The sequence below is a fragment of the Brassica napus genome, chromosome C3 (genome assembly GCF_020379485.1).
Source record: "Brassica napus cultivar Da-Ae chromosome C3, Da-Ae, whole genome shotgun sequence".
Taxonomy (NCBI): Eukaryota; Viridiplantae; Streptophyta; class Magnoliopsida; order Brassicales; family Brassicaceae; genus Brassica; species Brassica napus.
In genome coordinates this window covers 4922163-4941125 of record NC_063446.1, presented here as the reverse complement: position 1 = coordinate 4941125, position 18963 = coordinate 4922163, and the positions used below count along the sequence as shown (strand labels likewise).

At 35.7% G+C, this 18963-nt stretch overlaps 4 protein-coding genes and 1 pseudogene across 5 annotated transcripts; 2 read left to right on the top strand and 3 right to left on the bottom strand.

The window, feature by feature from the left end:
• Positions 1-415: 415 nt before the first annotated feature.
• LOC106386766 (histone-lysine N-methyltransferase SETD1A-like) lies at positions 416-1348 on the top strand. Its single transcript, XM_013826579.3, has one exon. The coding sequence runs from the start codon at positions 476-478 to the stop codon at positions 1208-1210; it is 735 nt and encodes a 244-aa protein (XP_013682033.2). The 5' UTR covers positions 416-475; the 3' UTR covers positions 1211-1348.
• Positions 1349-3759: 2411 nt separating this feature from the next.
• On the top strand, positions 3760-8289 carry LOC106386763 (annotated as a pseudogene).
• Positions 8290-8721: 432 nt separating this feature from the next.
• LOC106386767 lies at positions 8722-9544 on the bottom strand. Its single transcript, XM_013826580.3, has one exon. The coding sequence runs from the start codon at positions 9472-9474 to the stop codon at positions 8878-8880; it is 597 nt and encodes a 198-aa protein (XP_013682034.2). The 5' UTR covers positions 9475-9544; the 3' UTR covers positions 8722-8877.
• Positions 9545-13891: 4347 nt separating this feature from the next.
• Positions 13892-14950, bottom strand: LOC106386770. Its single transcript, XM_013826582.3, has 2 exons — positions 14508-14950; positions 13892-14401 (listed from the first exon to the last, which is right to left on the bottom strand). Exons 1-2 carry the CDS (start codon positions 14637-14639, stop codon positions 14075-14077), a joined length of 459 nt encoding a protein of 152 aa, XP_013682036.2. The 5' UTR covers positions 14640-14950; the 3' UTR covers positions 13892-14074.
• A 335-nt stretch (positions 14951-15285) lies between these two features.
• On the bottom strand, positions 15286-18183 carry LOC106386769 (NEDD8-activating enzyme E1 catalytic subunit). 2 transcript variants are annotated; one of them, XM_013826581.3, is made up of 10 exons: positions 17963-18183; positions 17710-17873; positions 17020-17222; positions 16706-16938; positions 16571-16633; positions 16437-16493; positions 16206-16327; positions 15951-16068; positions 15470-15789; positions 15286-15342 (listed from the first exon to the last, which is right to left on the bottom strand). In XM_013826581.3, exons 1-9 carry the CDS (start codon positions 18062-18064, stop codon positions 15502-15504), a joined length of 1350 nt encoding a protein of 449 aa, XP_013682035.2. In that variant the 5' UTR covers positions 18065-18183; the 3' UTR covers positions 15286-15342; positions 15470-15501. The 2 variants fall into 2 exon arrangements, with proteins under 2 accessions (XP_013682035.2, XP_048608045.1); XM_048752088.1 differs by lacking the exon at positions 15286-15342 and having other exon boundaries at positions 15346-15789.
• Between the last annotated feature and the right edge of the window lie 780 nt (positions 18184-18963).

Below are 18963 nucleotides of genomic sequence, written 5' to 3'. Positions count from 1 at the left end.
CACACCATAGTTGGCAATGATATGATCTCGTGTGTTGAGATGTACCTGTATTCACATGGCAACGACCCCAAGTTCATGTGAGGACATGTGTTCACTATTCATTTATCTTTCTCCACTTTCCTTTGGTCAAACCTCATCAACAATTTTCTAAAAATACTTTCTGATAATATATAACTATATCAAATCATGGAAACAAAATATGATAATGGATCCTATAATATTAGAAGGCATCTCCCAGTCGATGTGGGTAATATTTTAAATGCGTTTTGCATGTTAATATCATATAATCTTTCATCTTCTGTAGGTCCTTAATTATTCTTCTTACAACTCTGTAACTTGTCTGCTTCTTCTGTTTGTCCATGTGGTCTTACCTCTCTCTCTCTCTCTTTGTATATAAATTCTCATCATTACCTTCTAACTCTTCACTTCTCTCTCTCTCTCTCTCTCTCTCAACGTCCGTTACGTTTGTACCATCATGGTATCAGAGGAAACATCGACAATGGCGGATGCTAACATGCTTTTCATGATGGAGTCGCCACCGTCAGGACCTCGCATTTCCTTCTCCGCCGACTTGTCATCATCAGACAGCGAGGGAAATTACATCTGCATCAACCCGAAGAATCTCTTACCGGGAAAACAAGAACAAGACAAGAGCTCATCGAAAGCCGGAGACTTTGAGTTTCTATCGAATACTCAAACAATGCTCACCGCCGACGAGTTGTTCTCCGAAGGAAAGTTTCTTCCTTTCCGGCACGTCAAGCATTCAGAGAAGCTTCAAAACGTTACATTGAAAACAAAAGCCGAAGAACAAGAACAAGAAAAAGAAGACGGTGAAGTAGTGAAAGAGGAGACTGTTAATAACAGCAACAGAGGAAGCTGGTTTCTTGACGACGACCCTTCTCCTCGTCCACCAAAGTGCACTGTGCTGTGGAAAGAGCTTTTGCGGCTAAAGAAACAGAGGAACAACGCGAAGGCATCGTCTCTCTCGCCGTCGTCTTCTTCGAGCTCGACTTCGTCTTCTTCCAGCTCGATCGGGGACGCGGTGAAGAAGGAGGAGAGAGAGAAGAGAGGTAAGAAAGGGTTAGAGAGGACGAGATCTCTGACTATGAGGATAAGACCGATGATTCATGTTCCTGTCTGTACACCACCTTCTAAGCCTCCTCTGTTTCCTCTGAGGCTTCACACAACCAAAGTAGAGAGACGAACTTGATGATGACTGTATTGTGATTAAATGGATTGTGTGTTTTGTTGAGCTTTTTGTGATTGAGATCTGATGTGTGTTGACATTGTATAAATGTGAATGACATTTTCATACCCTAACACAATAAAATATTCATCATTAAATAAACTCATTAGTATGATTTTCATCTCATTATATTGAAAGTGTTTGTCTCGTTGTATTTCTGTCTGTTTGTATCTAAGCCAAAGATCAAATATTTTGGGTTAGACTCTTGATGTTTGTTAGTTTAGGGGTTAAGATGTGAGAAAGTGAGAGATAGACAAAAGAGTTAAATGCAAAAACTAATGGAAAAAAGGCAAGACAGGAGAGTACAGTGATGTGCAGATGTTTTGTTGTTTAGATCCTTTTTCTCTCAAGCAAGAATCCACCTAGTGACTCTGCTCAACTTTTATAAGTACATGGTTCACTCTTCTGAAACTCTAGCCTCACGTTTTAAAACCAAAAACTATACTAATCCCTATACATCATTTCATAATATCCAATTCAGTTTGATCATTTATGACTTCCAATTATTATATCGCTGCTGGGCTGTGTTCTATCATTTCACAACGATATAGAGATACAACAAAGAATGGATTACAAAACTTAAGGATATAAATAACTTACCTAATAAGTGTGCATGTAAGTCACAAGTACTGAAGAAGTGTGCATATTAAACAGTTCAAGATGAGCTGATATAACTTTGATAGGATATGGTTTTGTGGCTTACCTAAGATCAGATCAGTGCCGGCCCTTGACATAAGCGGGGGAAGCATGTGCTTCCGGCCGCTATATTATTATGTAATTTATCGGCCACACATTTTGAAAATGTGCTTCTTGTCTAGTGGTAATGCTGTCCCAAAGCATTGCAAGGAGGCTGGGTTCAAACCCTCTCTAAGGAATATTTTATTTTCGGTCTTTTATTTATTATTTGTTTGTGGTCTCAAAATGTGTAGGACCGGCTCTGGATCAGATATATGTTTAGTAACATCAATGGTCTCTTCCAAGACTAAAGTAACGTAGTAGCAACAGGCATGTCGATATACCATAAAGACGAATTAGTGGCATGTCTATATTCTTAATCATGGCACTAATTCGTCTTTGATCTAATTTAAGATTATACAACTACATACGGCTGAAGATTGATATAGTACTTACTGTTATTTTTTTTTGTCATAGTGGTATGTCTCATTACGCCAATGTGGCTTGCCATGTTTATATAACTTTTTTAAAAATACATGTTATTCATAGAAACATGGATATTACTTGTGTGAATAATAACAACATTGCAAGTAACATGTATATACCAGCTAGCAGCACATACATCACTACATAGAAATGCTTCCTTTCTCCCTCTTAAATTGAAGAACTCATATAGTCATATACTTATGTCATTTTGATATTTTATTCAACACTTTCAAACACGTCTCACTTTGTGGCAGACCACACTCAGTCCAAAAGCCTTCTACTTGTTTCTTTTCTTATAAAACTAGGTTAACATCCGCGCCTTACGCGGAATCAACATTATATATATAAATTATTTTATGTATTAAATATTTTTACATATTATAAAATAATTAATATATATTAAATAATTAAAGTTCAGTAACTATTAAATATATAATTAAATTGGTGCGAACATATAAATTAATTTTATTAATCCAAAAAATATTTTTTTTTATTTGATAGGATATGTAATTAAATTTAAATGATACTAACATAGATAATATATTTTAGTATATTTTTAATATTAATATCTATTAAATGATGATTTCTACTCATATGGTTTTTTCGATCATTTATATCTTTTATAGAAAAAAATTTAAATTGCTGATAACAAAATTTTCATTGTGGGATTAATAGTTTTAGTAATTTATAATTAAAAAAAAAAGTTGTCAATGATCGTTCAAAACTTTTATCAAAAAAATTGTTCAAAGTAAATTTTGAAACTAAAATATTGTATTTATATGGTTTATAGTTTAATTTAAAATGATATATATATTAATCTTAATAATTAATTAAATTAGGCTTTTTACTTATATAATTTTTGTAATCATTTGTATTTTGTCATAACAAAATTTTTAAACCATGAATCATAAAATTTGAATGTGAGACTCTTAACAGTTTTTGTAATTTATAGCCGTTTGTAAAAATTCATAATATAACATATACATAAAAATCTAAATTTTTATTATATGGTTATTGTGGTTGTTTAATTTATTTAATAGTTTAAAATTAAACAAATATGATAGAAGATACACTATTTTTTTTATCAAATCTTTATTATTCAAAATCATTAATTGTCATATATATTTTAGCCACATTAGACAATTCCGTAAATTTTATTTAAGGAAATAATAAAGTACATTAATGATGAATTTATTGTTAGTTTAATAAAAATCTTATTATATAATTAGATGGACCAACATAATTCTCTAATGATTCTAAGAATCATTTTAGTGAAGACATGTGGCTACAAAAAAAAGTTATAATGATTCTCGGATAATATACAGGGGATAATCACAAAACCATATTAATAAAGAAAACGAAATTTAGCAAAAGTGCACACACAACCTAGACTACCCAGTTTCCTTTTCGTCCTGGGAATGTGATTTATCTTTCCGATACACAGGCGTAGTTTAGCACATACTCATTTCCGGTATCTAGCGCAAATTAGCTTCATGCGGCAAGAAAACATTCAAAATTACACATGAGTAAATACCCAAAGTACCCCTGTTCTATTCTGCCTTGATTGATTTCAAAAAAACGCTCTTCTTCGCATCGTCTTTCTCTCACGAACTTGGTGAACGATGGAGCAACAACGAGAAAGCCGGAGCTTTCCAGAGCGCAAGGGACAGAAGAGGAAACTTGAGGAAGGACCACCTGCCGCCGCAGAGGATCCACAGATCTCTCCCTCAACCACCACCGACGCTGCGCTTCTCAGCGAAGTCGCTGCTCAAGTCTCCGTTCTAAACTCCGCCTTCTCCTGGAAAGAATCCGATCGCGCCGCCGCAAAGCGCGCAGCTCAAGTCCTCGGTGAACATCAGTCTCGACTCTCCTATCTCGCTTCAGTTTTCATATCTTTTAGTGAACCTTCGATGTTCAAGCAGAGGATTTGGTGAACGTGATTGTCGACGGAGGTGCTGTTCCTGCTCTCACGGCGCATCTACAGCCCCCGCCGTGCAGCGACGGAGACTTAGCTCACAAGCCGTTCGAACACGAGGTCGAAAAAGGAAGCGCCTTTGCGCTTGGTCTTCTCGCAATTAAGGTTTTGGTCCCAAGTTTAGTTTTTTAAGGCAACTTTTGGTAATAAAGTTTCATATTTTTAATTACCGAGGGGACTATGTGATCACGTTGTGGGATTGACTGCTTTTACAGCCAGAGTACCAGAACCTGATAGTAGACAAAGGCGCTTTACCTCATCTCGTGAGTCTCTTGAAGAGAAACAAAGAGGGCCCCACTTCTCGTGCTGTTAATAGTGTTGTTAGAAGAGCCATCACCAATCTAGCTCATGAGAACAGCAGCATCAAGACTCGTGTCAGGTCAGCTTATTTATTTAAGTGATTTAAGATTTGTTTTCAGTGCAACTCTCCTCGTGACTGTTCAGTTGTTGACAAAGCAGGCTAGAAGGCGGTATTCCACCTCTCGTGGAGTTGCTTGAGTATTCTGATTCCAAGGTTCAGCGAGCAGCGGCAGGGGCGTTGAGAACCCTTGCATTTAAAAAACGATGATAACAAGAACCTGGTAGAAATTGCTATCTTGCAGCTTCTACTTAGATTTTTGGACGGAGCGTGTTTTGATTGTCTACTTTTGCAGATAGTTGAATGCAGTGCTCTTCCCACGCTCATTCTAATGCTTGGATCAGAGGATGCTGCTATACATTACGAAGCGGTTTGGATTCTTTTACTGCGTCGAGAGTTTTCATAATCAACTGTTATACCGCTTATCTGAGTCATGCTTATACGTTGGAGTTATAGGCAATCTAGTACATTCGTCTCCAAACATTAAAAAAGAGGTTATTTCTTCTGGGGCGTTGCAACCTGTCATTGGTCTTCTCAGGTGTGTGGAAACTCGCCATTTTAATTTACATGGTTAAGCATTTAGTTGTTACTGTTAACCTTAGGGTCATTCTTGTTGTTTATTGAATTTGTCTCTTTCAGCTCCTGTTGCCCTGAGAGTCAAAGAGAGGCGGCTTTATTACTTGGACAGTTTGCCTCTACTGATTCTGATTGTAAGGTACTATTTCATCTCTATCCTCAGTTCGTTTGCTATCCACCAAAGCATAAACTCTTTCTGTTTGGCTGTACTAGGTGTAAGCTGTTTGTTTCTGTTGATTTTCAGGTTCACATTGTTCAAAGGGGTGCTGTTCGTCCTTTGATTGAAATGCTTCAGTCACCGTATGTTCAGTTGAAGGAGATGTCGGCCTTTGCACTGGGAAGATTGGCCCAGGTTCCTCTTTTAAACCTTTGTTAGTTTGAGCGCTGTAAAATTGTAACTTCGCTCTTTAGGCTTAAAACCATTGAGTTGTATTAAAATTACAAAACTGTTATGTCTTTTAATTTTCTAGCATATTCTTTCTCGCAGGATTCGCACAATCAAGCCGGTATTGCTCATAGTGGTGGTTTAGAACCTTTATTGAAGCTTCTCAGTTCAAGAAATGGATCCTTGCAACACAATGCAGCATTCGCTCTTTATGGCCTTGCCGATAATGAGGTGCGTTGAATGCTGCTACCTTCCGTATATGTTATACATTAGGATGCAAAATTTTATGGTAAACCTTATTAAATTGGTTATTGATCCCCATTTTTCTCCCCGTAGGATAATGTGTCGGGTTTTATCAGGGTGGGAGGTGTCCAAAAGCTACAGGATGAAGAGTTTATTGTTCAAGTATGTGAATCATATCGTCATTTTTCTTATATTGGCTATATACTGAATTTCTTAGCAGCTTTATTTGTATTTGTTTTACTCTCTCGTTGGATGTTTCTAATGTACAATGTTTGTTAGGCAACTAAAGATTGTGTCTCCAAAACATTGAAGAGGTTGGAGGAGAAGATTCATGGAAGAGTAAGTAAAATTATACCTGTCTTTAAACTTGTTACTTCCATTTCTGGTGATTAAAACATACACAAATGCACGGATTGTAGTAAAACTGATGTATTGGTCTAGTGTCTGAAACTTTGTTTAAGTTTAGTATTTCTCTATGGAACCTTTGAAACTTATGTGCTTTGGATTTCCTTTGTAGGTTCTAAGGCATCTGTTGTACCTAATGCGCATTTCTGAAAAGTCTATCCAAAGACGGGTCGCTCTCGCTCTTGCTCATTTCTGTTTACCGGAAGACCAGAGAACCATATTCATAGATGAGAATGGCATGTGACAGATTTTTTTGAATTTATGATGTTAAGACTTTTAACGCTTTAACCATTAAGTTTAGATGTTCTTTCTGCAATTTTTTTTATATTGAGCTGTCTTTTGACAGGGTTGGAGTTGCTACTTGGTCTTCTTGGTTCTACAAACACTAAGCAGCAACTCGATGGCGCTGCAGCATTGTACAGATTAGCAAATAAATCCATGGCACTTTCTCCAGTTGATGCTGCTCCTCCTTCCCCAACACAAAGGGTGAGTCACCTTCTTGCTTCAGTTCTCCATTACGTAAGTTGTGGAAGTCTCAGTGCATCATTCTGTTTATCTTTTTGTGACAGGTTTATCTAGGAGAGCAATATGTAAATAGTGCAACGCTGTCTGATGTAACTTTTCTAGTCGAAGGTAATCACATTACTCAGAAAATTGCAGCAGTCTTGTTAGCTCCAAACACCATATGTAAAACAGAAAAGATCATACTGCAGGAAGGAGATTCTACGCACACAGAATTTGTCTGCTGGCTTCTTCAGATGCATTTCGCGCAATGTTTGATGGTGGTTACAGAGTAAGTGAACTATTATGTTCTTTTTGAAAAACATCTACTAGCTATAATGACTATTATCAATGAAGCTCTGCTTCTCTGTCAAAGGAATACATGGATAATTATGTAAACATGTCTCATTCAGTTTGTGCCTCGTTTATACCACAGGAAAAAGACGCTAGAGATATTGAGATTCCGAATATTAAATGGGAGGTTTTTGAGTTAATGATGAGGTATGACGAGTTTCTACAAGCTTCTAGACTGAGAACTTTCGTCATATACATGTAACTAACTCACACTTGAACTGTGATCTTCAGGTTTATATACACTGGATCAGTCGACATAACAATTGAGATATCACAAGATCTTCTGAGAGCAGCGGATCAGTATCTCTTGGAGGGCCTAAAGCGACTCTGTGAATACACAATTGCTCAGGTGAGGCAGACTAATTGCAATGAAAAGTGATGTGGTTTGCATAATAACTAACATTTGCTTATGGATGAAAGGATATAACGTTGGAAAACATAGGAAGCATGTATGATCTCTCGGAAGCATTCCATGCGTTGTCGCTGAGGCAAGCTTGTATCTTGTTCTTCCTGGAGCATTTCGAAAAACTGAGTTCAATGCATGGGTAATATGAAGTACCTCTCTCTCACTCTCAGTCTTTGGCCTATATATCTGAAACATAGTGGATGAAAAATGCAGGCAGAACGAGCTGGTGCAGCGAACAATACCAGAGATAAGAGATTACTTCTGTAGAGCTCTAACAAAGTCTACTACAAACCTGCAAAGCCTGAGGTTGTAGAATGTGGAGGAAGGAGGCTGCACCTAACTAGAGAGGCAAGTAGACAAGGACTATCTATATAGAGAGAGAGCCGCTATTAGAGTTGGTCTTTATCATCCTGTCCTATATTGATTTGTTTTAGTAATTTTCTGTGCGTTTGGTTCAGTCTTAGCCATTGTATTGTATTATTAATCTCTTCTGATAACAGTCGGTCTTCAAAGAAAGCGCCACTTTTGTATCCAAAACACCATATTATGGTGAAACTTCCATTATTCAATCCACTGTCCAACAATCCTGTGTCAGAAGCAAATATACTTTTGTGTAGGTTTGTTGACCTGTCGATGATGAGATATGTATATTGGTGGTGACTAATGACTTATTTTCTGATGACTAATCATATAATCACAAGTGAGAAAAATGAATATTATTGAGAGTCGAATTTATAATCACAAGTGATTTAATCCCCAAAGTAAACGTTCTCAAGGAGCCTGCTTCCCCCATCAAAGCTCTTGAGATGGCAGCAGGTAATGACATAACAGTTGAAGCCACTTCAGCTGTCACAGCTTGTGTAAGATCTGAACAAGTTTAATTTGTCTGAGAAGGAGCTGAAAGATGAGGAATGTGTCCAACTTCAGTTAGTTATTCCGTTATAAACCCATTTCATTCAATAGTGATTGAGTGTGTAAAATGTAACACTCATGTCTCACACTTGCTCATACTTTCAAAGAAACATGTTAAATTGTTTGTGGAAGAAGATAAAATATCAGTGAAGCAAGCTACTGAAGTAAGAAGATAACCAAAGGTGCATTTGATTTGATAGATAAAAAGCTTATCTTAATGTATTAATAAAATCAGAAAACAAAGCAAAGAACTTTCAATAATCCAAATCCCTCAAGCAAAACAACAATACTAAAAACAGAGTTGTAGAAATCAAAACCTCAAATTTCAATTTCACACAATAATAAAACATCAACATCAGATCCTCCTACCCCTCCTGGTAGTAGCAGTGACAGTCTTCATCGCACTAACATCAACATTCAAAGGAATCGGAGGCTTCTTGTTCTCCTTCTTCATGCTCCTCAGAGAATACCTCGGCGCCGTCGTCTCAACCATCGTCGTCTTCTTCTTAACCGTTCCTCTCCTCTTAGTCGTCATAGGCTCGACTCCGAGATTGTAAGGAGTTCCTTTGACTACAGAATCATCTCCTCCTTTCTTCCTCCTCAGCCTCTCGTTCCTCCTTGCTGAATACTCATCGTAGAACCTCCCTCTCTCGAACACCGGAGCCACCTCCGAGTTCGCAGCCACGTGCTCCAGACTCGAGGCTCTGGATTTCACTTCTTCTTGAGCGAACTCTTTCTCCACCATCTTCGCCATCGCGTGGATCTCGCTTGAGATCGATGAGTACTCGACCGGGAGCTTCGACTCCAGATCCGGCTTCTGGAACTTCGCGAGTCCTGGTGGTGTTCGGAGAATCGATGATGAAGAGGAGTTTGAGAGGACTTGGCGTGATCGGAGACGGAGGGGGGATTTGGGAAGCGGTGGTTTCAGGTAAGAAGTTCTCATCCTCGACATCGTCTTTGTTTGAACACAAGAGAGATTCAAAGAGACAGGGAAGTGAGAGATTTTGTCTGATTTATTATCCTTTTTGGAGGAGCGCTCCCTAACGGTTATATTTGTCTTGATCCGACGGCTAAGATTGCTCCAAAATTCAAATTGGAACAAAAAAAAAAAAATCCGGGTCTATTTATGTTGAAGCGTTTTTGTAACATTAAGCATTAATTAGATAACTTACCTTGTTGTGAGGATTCGCCTTGAATTAAAGATAAAAGTTTAGGAATGTTAAAAATATATGGTTACCAAGAAGGCAAGAAGGCTAGACTACTAGACAAAATCTAGGTGACTTTAAGTCTTTCATCTTGTGAATGAATCTGTCGAAGAGAAATAAAGATGGTCTTATCATTATATGGATTTTGATATTAAAACTAGAGCTGACATTTCTATGTAAATTTTCAAGGTTCTAAAAATCGGTATAAGCAAATCGTCCACCTAAGCGGCAACTCGGTTAAAATCTAATTTCTACCAATTTAAATTGGTTTAAATCGATCTAAATTTGTCTAGATATGTTAATTAAGCAATTATACTATTATAAATCTAAAAATTTATCTTTTTTCTGTTTTGTATATTGAATTTTAATAATTCATCATACTAATTTTATAATAAAACATAAAAAAGTAAAATATGGCATATAAATCTATAATATATATCAAATATATCAATAATTTGCTAATGCCTAGGCTTTAGCTATATCCCGAATAATCCATTTAGTCGATAATCCTCTATAAAGTTTCTAGTTACATTGTAAATTTTACCAAGTGGAAGGTTAATAAGAGTCTTCGATGTTATCCACATTTTCATTCTTGGACAGTTTGACTCAGCTGAAATTTATTGCAAAGTTGTATTAATAATAATATTTGATAGATATTTTTGATTGGATTTCTTGTAAAGTTTAGATATTTATAATTAAATAATAATATTTATATATATATATATATATATATATATATATATATACGGATATATGTATTTTTAGAAATTCGTGTAGAAAAACCTCAGTTAGAAATGCTCTAAATAACAACATATGGCTTTTTCTTAGGCCTTGAAATTACTCTTGACGTCAATCTGGAACCTCAATTTATAAGAAAAAAATATATATATTATATATACTTTAAATGAACAAAATTAAATAGGTTTCGTCATCAACTCTTATCAAAGATGAAGATGTGTTGATCTTTGTACATTGCTACTTCCTAATAATAAGAAACTTCTTAACTTCCTCTGTACATTACAGTGTCAAATTCTTCATGTATCAGCCATCCGTAACACGTTTCTTCAGAGATGGTTGAAACTCGACAGTCACCTCCTTTCTCCAGTTACTCTCTAGATTCCATATAACCTAAATCACTTAAAACTGTCTATATCAACACACATTGTAGTTTAAAAGGTGTACTAAACGATTTATTATCAACTTATGGGTTCGATGCTAATCATGCTGAAGTAAATAGCAACTCCAACGAAGAGAGGTTTTATTACATACAACAAATATTGTCTTGACAATATCATAAAGCTCATAAATCTGAAGTCATTCAGCTTGTTTCTTCCTTGTGGCCCAATCCAGCTTCTTTCTTAGCTTGTCTTTTAGCTTGTCTCACTGATGGTGAGGGTACTTGAGGACCAAGATTCAGACAAAACAAGTACAAGTTCAACTTCTGATGGCATGGGTCAGGTTCATCATCTCCTTGATACTTGTCTACTATGATCAAGTTGATGAAAAGATGACAGCTACTAATATAGTACTAATGAATTTGATGAAAAGATACACTTTCTAATATAGTTAAGATTTTTAAGTGTCTGACTTGTGAATATTGGAAGGATCTATCTATTATATTATAGGTTATATAATAATATTGCTAAGATCATTATAGGTTATATTATACTTTTTTTTCCAACCCCTCTCTCTCTCATGGGTTTGATGAACGATTATTTGGTGTGAAACTGAAACAAGAACTTCTGTTACAGATCCGGTTTAGTCAACTTCGGTTTAATTATCTTATTTACAATTCAGGTCATCTGTTGGACCAATGAAACTATCGTGACTACATGTAAGGCATTATGCCACTTTCTGAAAATTAATCAAATTACAACCTAACTAAGGGGTTGCCCGCGAATTCGCGGATATAAATATTGTATAAAAATAAATATTATGTTAAGATTTTCGTAAAATTTCCATAAATTTGATGTAAAAATAACTGATAAATGTTTAGTAATAACAGCTTTTTATGAAATTATATATGTAAATATCATATTTACTTCTCCTACATATATTATACATCTTCTTCAGACTATTCTTATTTTTTTATTTATTTCATTTTTTATTAATTTTTGCTAATGTTTTCCTAAATTTTTACATATTTTTTTCCAAATATTTATTTCTCTCTCTAAATAGGAATACATGTTATACAATCAATAAACCAAAAATCCATCTTATAATTATTTTCAATCATAGCATTACCTTATTCACTTTTTTAATTTATTTAATTGCAAAATAATTTTTAATCAAAGTTTTCACATGTTCCGTTCAATATAATTCGGCCAATCTTCAAAACATAATTATTTATAAAGCATATATGGACATTATAAGAGATCAATAATTACAAAATATATGATTATATTTTAATATGAATATGAAATCATTGTATCGATTTCTATCAATTGTGTTCTACTAATTAATCGTCCAATCTAAACTAAAATAAATAAAATTAAAAATTATCGACCAAGAAAATTATAACAATTTTCTTAAGACTACACAAATGATCGACATGTAAGTCAAAGTCACTTAAGTGACTTTTCGTTTAATATATATGCGGACTTATTTTTTCATAAATGTTTTATAAATTCTTATAAATAATTTAAAATTATGATAAAATAATTTGTAAGCCATGATAAATAATTTTATAAATGTTTTATTTTTTTTATAAATAATTTATAAGACATATATGGACATTGTAAGACATTGATTAATACTTATTATAATACTATGCGAATATAATGTTTTATATTAAAAAATATGAAATCATTATATTGATTTCAATAAATTTTTTTCTATTAATTATTTTATGTTGTATATAGATACAAAAGAAATTAATCAAACATTATTACACTTTCTATGATTTTAATAATTAGTTACCATAAATTATTATTTGTAATATCATTTAGATTATTTGGTAAGTGATACTAATTAGTTCTAGACTTGCCTTTTATTTTAAATCAAATTAAAATAATTGAAAATTGAAATCTCTCAACCAATCAAATTATAACAATTTTTCTTAAACTCTCTCTATGATTGACACCTAAGCAAAATCACTTCATTGATTTCTCATTTAATATATAGGAGTATTACTATTTAATCTTCTTCTTCTCTCTATCGTCATCATCATTCACTTTCATCAGCACCATTATGTTGTAATTTTGAGGTTTTAGCCCTTTGTAATTTTGTATGCTGAGTAAAAGCATATACCGAGATGAAAGAGGACGATATAAGAACATGAAAGTACAAATAGAATACCTTGTCACACAAGCAAACTCTGAGAATTCACGTCGGTGGATTATAACTTATAAGTTGCCTACAAGTTGGAAGAGCCATTTTCCCTGGGTATTTGTGAAAATCGTAATAACTTTTAAGCTCTTCCAACTTGCAATAATTTTTAAAAAATCGTAATCAATAACCAGTGTAGCTGGAGAGAGTGGGGTAAAACAGTCTCGACCTTTGTGCTTCTGCTTCTTATACCTATTCTTTGATCTCCTAGCTCAATAAAAAGTACAAACATGATCAGTTACAAGGGACTGAGACTGCCAAAAGGGATTCAAGGACAGCCGTTTGCATTTCTTGGAGGTGGAGCAGGAACTCAATAGTATAGTTTGATAGATGTACCGATGAGCAATTCCATTACCAACGGAATCAACAAAGTCTACATACTCACCAATATTAAAGTTATATTGATATTTTTTTTTTTGTAACACGAAGTTATATTGATATTATATTCTAAGAAACTCAGTGGTATTGTTTTGCTCAATGGGAGTTTATCATCATATTGTTTTGCTCTAAATAGAAATACCAAAAGAATGAGAATTAATAATGGCAGAAAGAGAGATGGACATGTGAATGTGAATGTGAGTGTGAGTGGCTGGAGAGAAGGTGTGTGAGCTTGTGACAGTCTTTTGGACCTCTTAGTTAGATTAAATCGGACTTTGAAAAAAAAAAATTCAGACAGTGTGGCAAACTAGTCTGTCATGACATAGAACATATGCTAATTCCACATGGGCCTTATCTTTACACATTCCTTTGTCAATCTTGTTGTAATCAACCAACAAGATTTCACCAACTGATTTTAATTTAATCCTTAAAAAAATACTTTACAAATGGAAAAGCCAGTGACCAAGAGAGAGTTACATTAAATCAAGAACAAAACTTGGAACAAATCTCCCTATAGAAGAATCCTTATTCTTTGCTGATTTACAAACAAATAAATATCATGAATCTATAAAACTTATATATAATTATATGAATTAATCACACAAAAACCATGAATCTTGCAGAATATTTGCTAAAAATTAATCAAGTGTAGATAGATGCTGCATCTCTGTAGGTTCTTCTTGGGATAGAAGCATGAACATTACCAGCGATCATGATGCTCTTGTTGTTGTTGTTGGTGTGAGTGGTGAGGTTACTTCTCTTTAAGTAGTCATGATTCTGCTGATAATGTTGTCTGTTTTGATGAAAAGAGTGATGTTGCTTGGCGTTGAAGGAACTAAACCTACCTTGTTTGGGATGACGAGGTCTTCTTCTGGACTGAGAACATTTAGGGATGAACACACCAGTCCCTTTGCTCTGCTCCTGATGATACATATATGGAGCCGTTTGGTAGCTTCCTCTGGACAGACCCTGTTCCCACAAATATTCAAGAAACACCAGTTCGAGAGAGGTATGTTTAGAAAGAGAGAGAGAGAGAGAGAGAGAGAGAGTTAAGCGTGTGGGCGGAAGAACGAACCTGGAATGAGAGAGAGGGGAAGGAGGAAGAGAGGGAAACAGGGTTTAACTGCTCATCTTCATCCATGATAAGAAGAGAGATCTGTTTGCTTATGTCGGCAAAGAAGACATCATCATCAAGCTCTAACTCCATAGCCTTATACTTACTTTGTTTTTCTGTAGAAACAAGTCTTGTTTTTTTTTCTCCTTTTGCTTGAAGGTTGAGTTTGAGGGAATGTTGGAAGAGTCAAATAAATAGGCTAGGAAAATTTGGCCCTTAGAGAGAGGAAGAGAGAGGAGAGCATGTGGGTGGGAGAGTGATGCCAGAGAAGGAAAAAGAAGATGGAGATTTTGAACAATGTATCTGGTTAAGTCGGTAAGTCCCCACAATACACAACATGAATGACAGGAGGTTGTGCATTGATGTTATCCAGTTGTTACATTTGAAAGATAGAAATCAAAGTTGACAAACAACTCATATCCACTCTGTTTTTATTACATTTACATACATCTCATATTTCACCAAATAATTTATAGCTTTACTTGCCAATAAATGTTATTATGATATTGGTCAAGAACAACTATATCTTTGATAGAACAACTATATCTTTTACACCCAAGAAAATCTTTCTTATGGGCTATAAGATCCTAAAACAGCAACATCTGAAAGACAGTTTGTGGTGGGCAGTTGAGGAAACACAATTTGAATCTTGGAGATAGAGAGAGAATCTAACTCACTGATATGATATGGCTTGAGGATAGTGTTTGAGTGAAGTAGGGTCACACACCGAGCCTAGTTCACATAACTATTTCCCAAGCAAAACCTGATGGTCTATATGTGAGATACATGAACCCATCTGTTTGGAGTAAAACATTTTTATTTTCATCACGCAGTAAGAATTTGCTGTCACAGCTCTTAACGACAGAACCAATAATAAGAACGGGACAAGTCAAAGCTGTCCAATTATCATAAAATGGAACTACCTGCGATCAAAGGGTTGTTTCTGTCTCAGAGTTCATGCTCCAATAGCTGTATCCATGTCTGTAACACCATCAGCTCCTTTAAAAACAACCCTTAGCTTCGTTAAGCTCGACTGCTTCTCTTCGTTCTTGAGGGCTGTGCCAAACACATGGACAGTGTCCTTCTGGACTCTTCCCATGAGGTCATAGAGCGGCTTGCTTAGGTTTGGTCTGTGCATTTCTTCTAGAACCGGTGGCGCCTGCATGTAGAGGCTGTCTTTGCCGTGTTTGACACTTGCTTTCGACAGTAGAAGCTTGGGATGTTCTTCAAGCATGTCAATGAACTAGAAAAAAAAAACAAAAGGCGAACAAAATAGCAGACTCAAGCATCAATACAGGGATGAATTAAATGCATCAATGGAGATGGCACTAGAGAAGAGGATAAGTTAGCATGATTAAAGCATCAAATGGCTAAGAACTGAGACAAGAGGGCTAGAGGAAGGACCTTTTGCAAAGTAATTGATGTGTCTAGCTCAATCAAAATGCCCGGACCACATACAAGACAGTCCTGGTCTCTCACGAACTCGGTCACTTTAGTGTGGAGACCCTCTCCACCGTTATACCTTTGCAAAAATGAAAACAAACCAAACAAATTACTTGGAGATAGCATTGGATTCTTCGCAAATTCTTGAATTTTACTAGGAAAAACTATAAGTCCAAACACAAGGAAGGAGGGAAGCAAGAAACAAGTAAACCATACGTCAGATAGTTCGCAAGTGTTTTGCTACATCCAGACACAATCTTCAAGGTTTCAAGCGCACAAGCTGCTGATATAATAGCGTTGGTGGATGCAATTGCCGGTATTATGTTTTTGACCACACCCTACATGCAAAAACAAAGGTTCTCTCTCTCATAGTTACTTACTGAATACAAATTAGTGGAATGTTTTAGAAAGTGAAAAGACAAAAAGAGGGTGAGGATAGTTACATACTTGTGTGAGAGAGTATGTGACACCTGGAATTCCAAAAAGCTCGGCTCTCTTGATAGCCTGCAAAGATAATACAGAATATGGAGTTAAACCAAAAATTAAAACTCATAGCATAAGAAAGCAAAGGGGTGACTTACCTCATCATAGACCCACTTCATATGTTCTGGCTCATCAGGATCAAAGGACTTTCCACCATGAACCTTCAGGAAGAATAGACTATATTATAAAGAGTCTCTTTCAAAGAGATTTACACAAAGAGTGCAGTCACATACCTCATGCCACTTAATTAGATGAGCATATTCAATGCAGTGAGCTGCATTCCTAGGAGTTTCCGCAAGTGTGCACAAAGGAAACTTCACTTGAGGTGGGAAAAGCCAAATCGTGCACTCGAAACAGGGTGTAACTCCAGGCACGATAACTCTAGCATGACCCTTGAAACCTTCTGTTCCTCCATCTACCATCGGCTTGATTGTTTCTCTTCTCAGGGTATCATCTTCATCGTACTCTACATTTTCACAAACACAATGATCAGATAGAGAGACAAAGCTAGAGAACTTTGGTAAACAATATTTAAGAACTTTCATACCAAGAAAGCCACAAGCAACCCCATTGATGTATCTCCTAGCTTCGATAGAATCAAGACCAAGGGCAATGATATTAAAATCGTTATAAAAGTCAAGCTCTTTGTCTTCTATACGTGAAAAATGCGGCACAATCTCCACACCACTCACTCTCTCCATTACACGCTTTGCTGCTACCTCCGCCTTAGGCTTTCCAACATCTTCAAGTCTAATACAAAGACACAAACCAAATCAATCAACCATGACTTAAGAGATTCATATGTTCCAATCAAAGTTCTAAAAATCGGTGCCTAGGCAATTCGATCCTATCCGTTAGGATTTTATTTATACTGATTTATACGATTCAAATTAGTTTAAACCGTTCTAAATCGATTAAAATTGGTTTAAATCGATTTAAATTTGTCTAAATATGTGAAATTAAGGAATAATATTATTATAAATCTACAAATTTGTCTAATTTCTTCTGTTTTGTATATCTAATTCTTCATAATAATTTTACAAATGAACTTAAAAACTAAAATATATCATATAAATGTATAATATAAATAAAATAAATCAATAATTTAGTAACGCCTAGCCTACCCTAAGCCCTGAATAATTCCAGAATAATCCGCCTAATCACTAGTACTCTCTAAAGGAACGCATAGCTATTTTTAGAACATTGCTTCCAATGAGAGAAAGACAAAAGAATTTGCCTGAAGAGGAACTGGCGATTGAGATTGGTGACCTCGATCCGATCCATGTCAATCACATCAAGATTACGAAACCCTGAAAGAGCCAAGTCCTTGAGGAGCTCGCAACCTAATCCACCAGCACCAACTACTAAGACTCTGACATAGTCTCTTATGTCATCCCTCAGCTGTATAAGCATAAATCGAAACTCAGGAAACTATAAAAGATGCGAAATTCGAAGAGAAGCAATCGAATGATGTAATCAAAGGCGTTTACTTCGGCTCCGGGATAGAAGTCGGGTCCGACGAGATTCCCTGCTCGGAGAAGAAGCTTGTCCAGATCTCTCGTCTTACTCTGAGGAACATCGAGATCAGCCATTGAAACCCAAAGACCAGGAAGAGGAAGAGAAAGTGGCGATCAACCGAAAGTAATGACGGAGGAGAACACGAACAATCGAAGGAGTCAGACCAAAGCTACACTCTCTCTTGTCTAAATCTCAAACGATCCTTATACTTATTGGGTCAACAATGGGCTGGGCTGAGCCCAAAAGTAAATTATTATATATTAGGAAAAAATGTTAATAAATTAGCATCCATTCGATTGTTAATTTTGCTATTTACTTGAGATATTTTTTTCTAGATATTATTTTCGAAAATTTCCTCTTAGTAAAGTTTGGTGGATTTTTTTACTATATTTCTAAGATTTTTTGTCCCATAATATGCACAATCATTATATTGTCTTAATTACTTTCCAAATATGGTTATATTTCCTTTTTTAAAAAAAAAAATCCAATGTACTGAGAGAAATTGATATCATACCACCATTGTTTATCAACCCTATAATCGATCAATCTCTCAAAAATTCATACACCTTCTTTTTTTTTTGTCTTTGCTATAAAACTCTGACTCGGAAGCAAAAAGAAAAGAAGAAAAAAAAAGACTAGACAATGGAAGACATTTTTGTCTACATAACCAGTGCTGTGTTAGTTTGCTTATGCCTTATGGCTTGTTGCATCCTCACCGCCATTTGTTGCACCCAGGACAACGAGGAGCGTAAGAATCTAGTTGACGTGGAAAAGGCTGAAACGGCGGTCCTCACACAAGATGTTTCAAAACGCTCCTCTGCCGCCAATTATGGCACGTTCCTGAATTTTCAACGCCTTCATCCTGTCCAGGCCTCTCGTCCTTATCACCATCATCATCATCATCATCGTCATCATCGTCATCACCGTCATCATCATCATCATCATCATCGTCATCATCATCACGTTTCACGTT

Bases quoted from the DNA above. Each gene is read 5' to 3' on its own strand.
- LOC106386769 (XM_013826581.3), bottom strand. From the start codon at position 18,064: ATGGCTGATCTCGATGTTCCTCAGAGTAAGACGAGAGATCTGGACAAG. The intron at 16,634-16,705 runs GTATGTGACTGC...TTCTTCCTGAAG, and splicing joins ATCTAATTAAGTGGCATGAG to GTTCATGGTGGAAAGTCCTT. The intron at 16,328-16,436 runs GTATGTAACTAT...TTTTGCATGTAG, and splicing joins TCACATACTCTCTCACACAA to GGTGTGGTCAAAAACATAAT.
- LOC106386767 (XM_013826580.3), bottom strand. From the start codon at position 9,474: ATGTCGAGGATGAGAACTTCTTACCTGAAACCACCGCTTCCCAAATCC.
- LOC106386770 (XM_013826582.3), bottom strand. From the start codon at position 14,639: ATGGAGTTAGAGCTTGATGATGATGTCTTCTTTGCCGACATAAGCAAA. The intron at 14,402-14,507 runs GTTCGTTCTTCC...TTGTGGGAACAG, and splicing joins TCCCCTCTCTCTCATTCCAG to GGTCTGTCCAGAGGAAGCTA.
- LOC106386766 (XM_013826579.3), top strand. From the start codon at position 476: ATGGTATCAGAGGAAACATCGACAATGGCGGATGCTAACATGCTTTTC.